The 9,987-nt window shown below is 46.6% G+C and overlaps 1 protein-coding gene across 2 annotated transcripts; it reads right to left on the reverse strand.

Moving 5' to 3' along the window:
* Positions 1–184: 184 nt before the first annotated feature.
* LOC102098046 (leukotriene C4 synthase) lies at positions 185–8,299 on the reverse strand. Of its 2 annotated transcripts, XM_065029819.1 has the most exons (6): positions 8,166–8,299; positions 3,995–4,094; positions 2,106–2,176; positions 1,278–1,359; positions 922–1,065; positions 185–309 (listed from the first exon to the last, which is right to left on the reverse strand). In XM_065029819.1, coding segments are annotated over exons 1-6 (456 nt in total). In that variant the 5' UTR covers positions 8,224–8,299; the 3' UTR covers positions 185–308. The 2 variants fall into 2 exon arrangements, with proteins under 2 accessions (XP_064885891.1, XP_005503465.2); XM_005503408.3 differs by lacking the exon at positions 185–309 and having other exon boundaries at positions 780–1,065.
* Positions 8,300–9,987: the final 1,688 nt, after the last annotated feature.

Below are 9,987 nucleotides of genomic sequence, written 5' to 3' on the forward strand. Positions count from 1 at the left end.
CACACATACCTGCTTCTACCCAAGTGTTGCTCATGTTGGGGAAAACAAGCAGAATAGCCCAGTGGGAAACTGGTATTTCTGCCCCAACATCACAGGAACCTTCACCAGTTACTTAAAAACAGACAGGTTGGTCAGCTCTTTCCTTGGGGCGGAGCAAGGGAGGTGTTTGGGCACCTGAATGCTCGAGAACGCGGTTGTGAAACAGCTCTCTTACAAAATACGTTTGTTTGTTTTATTATTCCCACATGCTGCCTGGGTGCTGGCTGCTTTAGTTAAGTGCAAAACCTCAGTTTGCAGCGGGGTTGACATCTAGAGAGAGGTTTGGTGAGAAGTGAAATCAGGGCAAGTCACAATCATTCAAATCAATGCCAAACCCAGACATTAGCATTTGTACTAGAGCCAGGCTTTTCCCCCAAAGTTTATATAATGGCTTAATAAATAAAATTAATAAATAAAATTAATTTTAATTGCAGCAGCTTTTCCCCTGCAGCCCGTTCCCCTGCCCTTCAGCTGTTCTCACACATGGTCCCCAAGTGCCTTTGACAATCACAGGTGATGTCTATGGAGGAGGAATTTATTTTTTGTGCATTCATGGTGTGATCTTTCAACACCCCACTACAGCAGTAAGGAGGAGAAACAACAGTGTGCGGGTCAACTCGGAGCCAAAGGCGTTAGAGGTTTTAGAGCAGACAGTGCTACAAAACACAGACGTGAAGCCCATCTGCAGATGCTGGGCAGCATTTGCTTGCTAGAAGGGAGGTTGTTTCTGCAGAGTGCAGCTTTGCAAGCAGAGGAGGGCCAGGACCACCTCCCTTCAAAGGTAAGCACAAAGCTGGGAAGATACTTGGTCTCCATGTCACGCAACTCCCTCCCCTCCACCCAAGCTGAACAGAGGGCTTTGGGAGAGTTGGCCCTGCTCACCAGGCTCCAAGCAGCTGGAGGGGCCGTGCCAGCGCTGCCGTCCATGCCAAGGAGCTGGGCAGGAAGAAATGTGCCAGGAGCCCGGCCAGCGCCAGCCCCAGCAGCAGCCAGAGCAGCCGAGCGCTGGTGTACAGCGGCCCCAACCTGCGTGGGGAGAAAACACTGTGGGACATGGCCAGGCAAGCTGGGAAATGGAGCATCTCCATCCTCCTCCTCTGGGGAAGAGCTGGTGGGGCCACAAGCATGCGGGAGCAGGAGGGGAGGAAGAGGGTTGCAAACATGCCCCAGGGGATGCATCCTGCACCCAGTGTGCCTGGGTTCATTTGGAGTGCCCGCAGCCCTAGCTGGATACTAACCGTCCCTTTGCGGCCACAGCGTATCCCTGGAAGTACCTGAAGCGGGTGTAGAGGTACAGCAGCCCACAGACCGCAGTCACACCTGCAGGGGAGAGAGGAGCCGAGACCCGATGGGGCTGGGGGTCCCCAGACGCTGCTGGAGCTGCAGCCCAGCTCAGCCACCCACTTGCCCGCTAACCCAACAGATGAGGGCACGGCCACAAGAACCAAACTCAGAGGACTCGGCGTTAAAATGCTAGGGGTGTTTAAACGGCTTTTCTTTCTTCCTTTTTTGTGAGGAATGAACTTCTCTGCCCCTCAAAGTTGCCCTGGGACTTGGGTTTGCAGGGCTGCCATCCTCCATGTTCCTTCCTTGTGTCTTCCCCACGGTGGCAGCTGAATCCCCTAAACCCACTTGGTACAGGATGGACAGGGGATGACTAATTGTTTGAGTTACGGTTTCTCATTCTGACGTAGCGATTTGGGTATCATGTTGCAGCTCTGTTTCAGTGTGCACCTTACCTGGGGCAGCGGGAAGCAGCAGCCCCTGAAGGACAGACCTGCCCCACCACCACCCTGGTACCCCACATCAGCCCGACCTCATCTCAGAGATGCAGGAGGGGACAGCTGGGCTCTGGCAAAGCAGCACGGGGCTGCCGATGCCACCAAACCTCTCCTCTGGGCAGGGGACAGCTCAGCCTCGGTCCATCCAGCCACAGGGGAACTTTGCTTTCCCCAGGTAACAGCCTCATGGGAACAGAGAGGATGTGCCTGAGTCACAGTGGGATTTAAGTAGGGGTGTTTTTGGCTTGTGCGTGTGGTTTAGAGTTTACCACCACCACCCCTTACCTTGATGGAAGAAGATTCCAGCAACCCAGAGGAGAGAGATGAAGATCGGGAAGTACTCTGAGCAATTAGCCCTGGTGAGAACCACAGACGAGAGTTAAAACTGCATCCTTATACATCAGAGACCAGTTAGCTGGGACCAGAAATGCATGTTGGAGCAAACTGCAAGGGTCAACGAAAGGCATTGCTGTGCTGTGCTGGGGAGACAGGGCCTTTTCTGCAACCAAGGACACCCAATATCTGGATTTGAGAGAAGAAAAGCACCAAACAACACATGGTGTTCAGCTCACCCACATTCACGGGGACCCTGCAATGACGAGCCATGGCTGAGATGGAGATTTGTCTTTGCTGAACCCTGGGCAGGCTCTGTCCTCGTTCCCATGCATCGTGCCTCCCGACATCGAGCGCAACTACAGCTTAACCGTGCCAGGGTAGAGGTTCCTTCACATTACTTAACAAAAGTGTTCTCTGCCCCTTGGGTGAGCACAGCTCAGATTGGGGTGTCAGCAAGTCCTGCTCCAAGAAGAAACCTTTTCCTAGATTTAATTCAGCAGAAAGCGATCAGATCTGCAGCCAGGCTTTCTTCCTTTTTCTTGTTGTGACAAAACCACAGATTTTCTGTAAGAAAGGATGGTGGGAGCTGTGCTATTATAGACATTGATTTTGTTTCTTGATTTTTCCTGCATTTTGCCATTCCCTAAGCAATACAAAATTGCAGTCTTAAATTTGGCCAAAAATTTACCAAGCCTCAGGGGATGGAGCCAGATTGGGAGCTGGAAAAAGTCTGAAGAACCTTATGCTGCAAATCCCGTTTGAGCCTCAGTGAGAGGAAACTGCCAGGTTTCCACGAGTAATAAATCAATACCTTTCTTCCCCTCTTTTTTTTTTAATCTATCAAAACAAATTATCCTTTTGTGCCCTGGGAAAAGAATAAAGAGAAGAAAAAGCCCACAATGAAGAAATACCTTCTCCAACTCAAGATCCTCAAGGTTGCCATCCCTGCAGAATATAGCAGAGGGCTTCCCCAGCACGACTTCGTTAATGCACAGCCTGGTATTTAACTAAAAGCCTCATCAATAGCCACCCAGCCAGCAGAGGCTGGTGCCTCCCATGCAGTCCGGCCTTTCACTGCATCGCAAAAGGACCCAAGCGGGTATTTGTCACTCCACAAATGTTCCCTGCGCTCTGGCAAGTAAACGCAGCTGCTTTGTTCAGGATTTAGTGCCGTGCTCGAGCCACCCTTCAATCCAGCGCTGGCCAATTCCTTTCAATTACTTGCAAAGCAGCACGACTGAGATGAAAGACGGAATCTGCTGCTTGTTGGAAGCCAGAGGGATCTTTGAACGTTTCCAGTTTAGCTCCAGCATTGCACTCTCCATAGGAACAGAGCAAAAAGAAACAGCCCTGGGCATGGGCCTGCAAGTGCCAGATTTCACACTACAATGGCTTAAATAAAGAAAATAACAACGTCCTGGTAGCTGGTTGTGCCAGCAAGGTCCTTCGCTACAATCCAACCGCAAAAACTTACAGGAAAATATTAGGTTATTAATACATCTTCAGCTGCTCTCACCATTCAGAGCCAACATTCATGTTAATAGTTATAATGCATTAATGCTCAGCATCTCTTCCGTACAGCCACTAATTTGTAATTTGGCTGCCTCTCACAATGCCAGAAGGAGGATTATTGTGGATGGACAGAAACACTCCAGCCAGAGCAAAGTGCTCCAAATCAGAACTCAGACCTCTGCACACAGAGCATTTAAACAAAATAATCTAGTTTTAGGAAAAATAAATGAAAAGGTGAGTTGAAGGTGACTTCTGTCTTTCCTTGTAGTGCCATTTGACTCAGGTCATATCTAGATGAAACCACCACAAAAAAGTCAAAGTCTTACTGAGCTCTGAAGATCCGCTCAAACTCAGGGTGACCCGTTGTCTCAGGAGGAGATATCTTGTACTTCCGCCGGGCATAGATCACCTGCAGTGCAAAATAGGCTAAAAGAGAAAAAAGAACACAGGAATGGTAAGAACCCAGCAGCGTTTTTTTTAGCCAAGCCTTATTTGACTTGGAGTCAAGTAAGTGGTTCGAGGAAAAGAGCTGATAGCATCTGGGTTCATAGTCCAGAGCTGTCACACACAACCTGGAATAAACGTGCCATTTATTTTAGGCTCGTACGTTAAACTCGTATTTGGTTATCCCAGCAGAGCACGCGTACCGCAGAGCCCACGTGCTGGCGGGTGCTTTGCATGGACTCCTGCAGCAGCAAAGCCCTCGGCGCTGCTCCCCGGCACATCGCACGTACCCAGGAAGGTCAGTACCGCACGTTAAAACCACCCTCAGTCCACACCCCATCACTGAACCATGACTGTTTTTTAATCTTGCGCTCTGTATTTGGAGCATTAGTACACCCTCAGCCAGTCTGCTGGGAACGACGTGTAGCGCCTCCCGCTACACACAGCGGGCACAAAGCTTTGTGCAAGGACAGCCCCATGTCACGGAGCAGCGTGAAGGAACCTGAAGCAGTGGCACATCATTGAGTCAATTAGAGATGCTCATAATCATGGCAATAGAAAGAAGTGGGGAAGGGATGATTATTTTTTCCACTTCCTTCCTGCCGTGCAGCCCCAAGGTTTGAGCAGTTGAAGGAGCAGACGTGCTGCCCGTGACCACTGCCATCCCATGCCAAATTTGGGTCAAGGTACTAACCCAGCGCCTGCTACATCGCTCCTTCGTATGTTCGTCAAGGACATGGAAAGTCACTTCAAAATGATGAAAACTTGTTAATACAAAGATTTGGACTGTTTGATGAGAGTCCTTAGTCCTACAGGTGATTGATGATGTGTCAAGTGTTTTTATTTAGGTGCACTACTATATTGCTGCATTTATTGAAAATGAGAGTTTTCATGTAGAAGAAAACTAAATTATAAAAACAATGACTTTGGGGGCTGTGTTGCACGCTGCTAAGTGAGTCACTTGGATTAGCAAGGTCCTAACGTAGCAATATTTTCAGAGCACTGAACAGAGAGACAAGGAGTGAGGCTGCAAGGACTGCCTGGCACACTGTCATTCTAACAAAGATCAAAGCGGAACGGCAGGATAGAGAAGGGAAAAGCAGGGGCAGATGTTGCAAGATTAAAGACAAGACAGATCCTTGTGTGCCTGCAGAAAAGCATTAGAACATATGCAGAAGAAAAGGGAATTAGGAACGTAAATAATCTGATGTTATGTGACCTGCGTATTACACAACATATCATTCATTTAAACACACACTTTCATTAAGAAAACATCTGAGTGTTCTAGTGTCTTGCACAGCGTGTGCAGTGACCCAGCCCTAAATGAGAGGTGCTGAGAGAGAAGGGCAGGGAGAAACAAGTGGGTTCCAGTCCCAGTTTGTGTGCAGCATGCTGATGATGTGGAGGGGGAGGATTATGGTCCGGGATGCAGCACAGCATCCTGTGTGCAACCAGGCAGCCCGGTATGGGTGATGCACAACGGGCCGTTCTGCAGCAGCTGGCAGAGCTCTGGGAAAAAGCTGATGAAACCTGACCCATCCTGTTACCTCTTCACATCACATAAGCACATTGCTCCTACACATCTGTTTAATGCTCGCAAGGTCTCACCCCAGCCACCTCTCAAGAAACAGACTGAGCTGAAGCTCCTGTGTCGTGGGCAGCTTTGGCTCAGGTACAAGCTCAACTGTGCTGGGCAACACTCTTAGTCTGCTTCATGCCATCCGCACCCTTCCTAACAGAGCATTCCTATGGCTGATGGGCATGGTAAGAATAACTTCACACCCAATTTCTCCATCAAGTCTATGCTTAACATCTTGCTTGGATACAGGGCAAGCCCTGCAAGTCCTGCAACAGATCCCTTGTGCTTGAGGATGGATAATACATCCAACAACCGTCCAAGAGGAGCCTTTGGAGGACAGCCAGCTGTCCTGCAGCCTGGTGTGTGAGTGGAGCACTGAGGATCAAGAATCATCCTCCAAAAGCAGTTCTCAGAATGAAAACACAGTATAAGCCTCCTCAGCATGGACTTTCAGAGAAAATAGTTCAATCTACTTTGCAGGGCCTTTTGAACTAGTTTTTTATGATTCATGTCTTGAGGTTGAACGTGTGGATTCCACACGGCTCATAGGGGCTGAGCTCTCCCTGTGCTTTGTTCCTCAGTGGAAGTTCCAGCCAGACCTTCGCTCTCCATTTGATTATGTCCACAAACTTTTCAAACCATATCATAGCTGACATCGGTCACATTTGAGTGAACCTGGCAAACAAGCTCTGTGGTGAAATAATCACTATAGCAGCATTGTTCTGCTCTGGTACAGCACTCAACACAGGGCAGGTATCTACAGAGCACTAAGCTCAGAGCTTTGCTGAACTGAGCATAACTAAATGAAAAAGAGGAAAGTTATTTGAAAGAATGTGGGAACTCTAGGCTCCCAGAGTATTAAGAAGAAAATAAAACTCAACCAACACTGTACTAAGCTCAGACATGAAATTGTGTCTCCTACAGCAGGATGTGATGGAAGGGCATTTGTGCATCGCTGCACATCTGTCTGTCAGTGCTCTGCCTTCTCCGATTGAATCTCAGATCTGTGGCTCACATACAGAATATGTCCTTTCAAAACAAGCAAGTAAAGCTACTGCACAGCTCTGAATCAAGGTGACATCGGCACACACATTTCTTACTACTGGAGAGAAAGGAAACACAGGCTATTTTGCTATTGCTCCTTGGCTTCCCATGCAGAGACCATAAAATGAGGCTTTGTCCGATTGACCACAGGTAAGAGGGTGCTAATGCTTGCTATTTATCTGCTGGCTTCACGCCTGCATATGGTTTCCATAGAATGATGCAACCTTTAAAAAATACTTGAAGTTCTCATAAAACCTATGTGAGACAAACCTGCTATCTAGGGATTGGTTACTGAGAGTTTCCCAAAGGAAAAGGCTTCACAATGCTTCCATAACTCAAATTCAAGTTTTTATGTCTTCTCTTCGCACATTAAACACTCTCTCCATCCCCACCTAGATTAATAACAAAAAAAACTCATAAGACTGAAGTATCTTCCATTTGTAGTTGCTATTTCTCTGTAAATGTTTTGAGGGAAATTACTGCTAAATCAGAAATCTTTATTCTTCAAGTAGAGTATTTGTTTTTTAAATAGTACTTATATTAAGAGATTTATAATCTGATGGCTAAAAATACATCGGACTGCTGAGAGATTCACATCCATTTGTGAGCAAAGAGGTGTGATTGATAGCTCTACAGTGAAATAATTCAGTTATTCAGCAGCCTTCCCTCACAGAAATGTGATGATTTTAATAACATGGGGGCTCTGTGCCCACCCCGGGCAGGGGAGCATCCTGACCTCCTGAGGCCCGGGGTGAGGCCTTTGCCCAAAGGACCCACATTCAAACACAAAAGCGGACAGAGCTTGGCAAACCTCTTACTTCTCGCTAAACGGCTTAAACCAAACACATCTATTTAAAGGACAAGAAGTTGCTGAGTTTCTTTGAACATGTCTGCATCTATTTCTGACCAGAAGGGCTTGCATTAGTTTCCAGATTACTGTGTGCTGTCAACTCATCTTGTCACCTGCTCCCTGCAGCTCAGCTCTATGAATTGAACATTGAACACTGAACAGAGAAGAAATACACGTATTTTTGATGCTCTTTTCCATATACATATGATATATACACTGACCTCTTCATCAGCACATTTATTAACCTGCCTTTATGTTGGCTACCTCCAGGCACTCTAAGTTACAAACTACCTACACAGAAAATATTTCAAAGACATTCTATTGTTTAAATGGTTTTAAAAGTAAAATTCAAATTTCATTTCCTTAGTATGCTGGCTTTGACTTTTGCAAGTCATTTAAGTCTCTATTAAACGACGAACATCCTCAGGCATGACATTTCCACTATGAACGGCCAAACATTTGCATCATTTTACCACGTTGGAAAACAGCGACTTTCATTCCTAAGCAACATACAGAAACCAAGTTCCATCGAGTTTAATATAATGACGTTAATACCACCAAACATATAAAGGCCATTTACCTTGCTCCAGGGCTCCCAGAACCGTGACGGTGGCCAGCAGGTCGATCTGACTCCTCATGGTGCTGACTGAACCCCAGCCCGGTGCCCAGCGGCTGCTCCCCAACTCTCTCCCACCCTCCTCCCCCAGAGCTGCTCCTTGCTCTGCCCCCACACGTGTTTCCTCCACCACGTTAACTCTCCCCACGCCACACGGGTTTCCAAAGCAGCCAGCCAGCCCAAAACAGCCATTCCAGACAGTGCCTTCTGCTGAACTCCCCAACAGCAACAGCTTCTGCACGAGCAAGCTGTGAAATTCTGGCAATTGTATTTACAGGTTTTGTACCAGGATTGAATTATGTATTGCTGGCAGTTGAAAGCTGATGGGAATTTTTCCAGCCCTTTTATTGCTAGTTTTAATCAGCTCTACAGTATCTAAATTATGTGCAAGGTTGTAAAAATTATTAACAAGAATTTACAAATTAATGACTTGACCTTCTGCTCTTATTCCAATTAATGGACCTGACTAGATGCAAGATTTCCTAGACTTCAGCTACAATAACTTCATTCTGTTACTGGCTTCTGAATTTTTAAAGAGCATTTGGATACTTTACTCCTTTCATGAACACTGTTAGTTTACCGAGTACGGTCCTTTTCTAGCACTGGGGCACTTTCGCAGTTTTCTGGAGCTTTTAAAATTCCACAGTGCAAACCTCTTCCTGGCTACCATACAAAAGAAAAGTTCTCAGCTCAGAACAGCGGCAGCATAGGATGTACAAACACACAGACCCTCAGCAATGCTAAACTGACATCAGAATTATAAGTGTGCAATGCAAAGTCTGATAAACAGCAGTGTTTTAGCCCTGAGTAACTTGCCCCCAGACCAGAAAAAAACAAAACATGCATCAGTTCAAGCAGTTACAAAGTTGCTCCAAAACACAAGATATGGACAAAATACTGACTCTAAAGATTTTAAACCAAAGGGGGTGGGGGGAGGTATAATTATCAGCTAAGGTTTTCCCTTCGTTTTGATGCGGAGAGGGGACAGGATACGCTGGAGCAATCGCGTTTCTCTCTGTAGAGTCACACACAAAACCTCAGGACGGAATTTGCGCCCAATAACAAGTGACCAGACGTACAGTTTCTCTGGAGTGGAACGTAGCAAATTCATTCTAGTCTGGATCTTCGTCACCTCAAAACCCCATCGTGACAGCTTCTCAAACTGAGCACTTCAATTTCAATAACCAATTGTACATTTTGTAACACACACGTGTAGCACAGCAAACCCACTCCCTTTCTCTGCAAAACACTCAACACGACCTGGCTTTTGACCTCCAGGCTGCCACCAAGACAGGCTGAAATAGAAATAAAACAATTAACCTTAACAGAACCTGTTGGCAACAAAAGATTTCATCTGGGGTTTCTAATGTAAAAGTCAGAGGGGGAATGTCAGCAGGAGTCTACTTGTGCTTACACCATTTCAACAACCAACTGAGGGTTTAGAAAACTCTTCCATTAGAGTTACATTAGCCTCAGAAAAAACAGCAACATATAACAACAACAACGAGGACCAGTTTCGGAGCAGAGGTTGATCACAAGCTGCCACGGGCTCCTCAAAAATCTTTGGAAAATCATGCATGGGGACATCACTTCAACACGGGACAGTTTGGGAAATTTCTGTTTTACTCAACATTAAATGTAACACAGCACTTTAAATGGGAAAATAAAGCAGAAGTAATAACTTCACCGCTCCCCACAGGCTAGAAGCGGCTCGTGTTGGTATTGTGACTTATGATTACATTTGGTTCTTCATAAGGTTCTGAAGTTACAAGTCCCCTCCTCCCCA

The sequence above is a fragment of the Columba livia genome, chromosome 14 (assembly GCF_036013475.1).
Source record: "Columba livia isolate bColLiv1 breed racing homer chromosome 14, bColLiv1.pat.W.v2, whole genome shotgun sequence".
NCBI lineage: Eukaryota > Metazoa > Chordata > Aves > Columbiformes > Columbidae > Columba > Columba livia.

Excerpts from the sequence above, each read along its gene's own strand:
- LOC102098046 (XM_005503408.3), bottom strand. The coding sequence starts at position 8,223 with ATGAGGAGTCAGATCGACCTGCTGGCCACCGTCACGGTTCTGGGAGCC. Across the intron at positions 2,177-3,994 it reads GAGCGGATCTTCAGAGCTCA|GGCTAATTGCTCAGAGTACT; the intron begins GTAAGACTTTGA and ends GGTTCTCACCAG. Across the intron at positions 1,360-2,105 it reads TGGAATCTTCTTCCATCAAG|GTGTGACTGCGGTCTGTGGG; the intron begins GTAAGGGGTGGT and ends TCTCCCCTGCAG.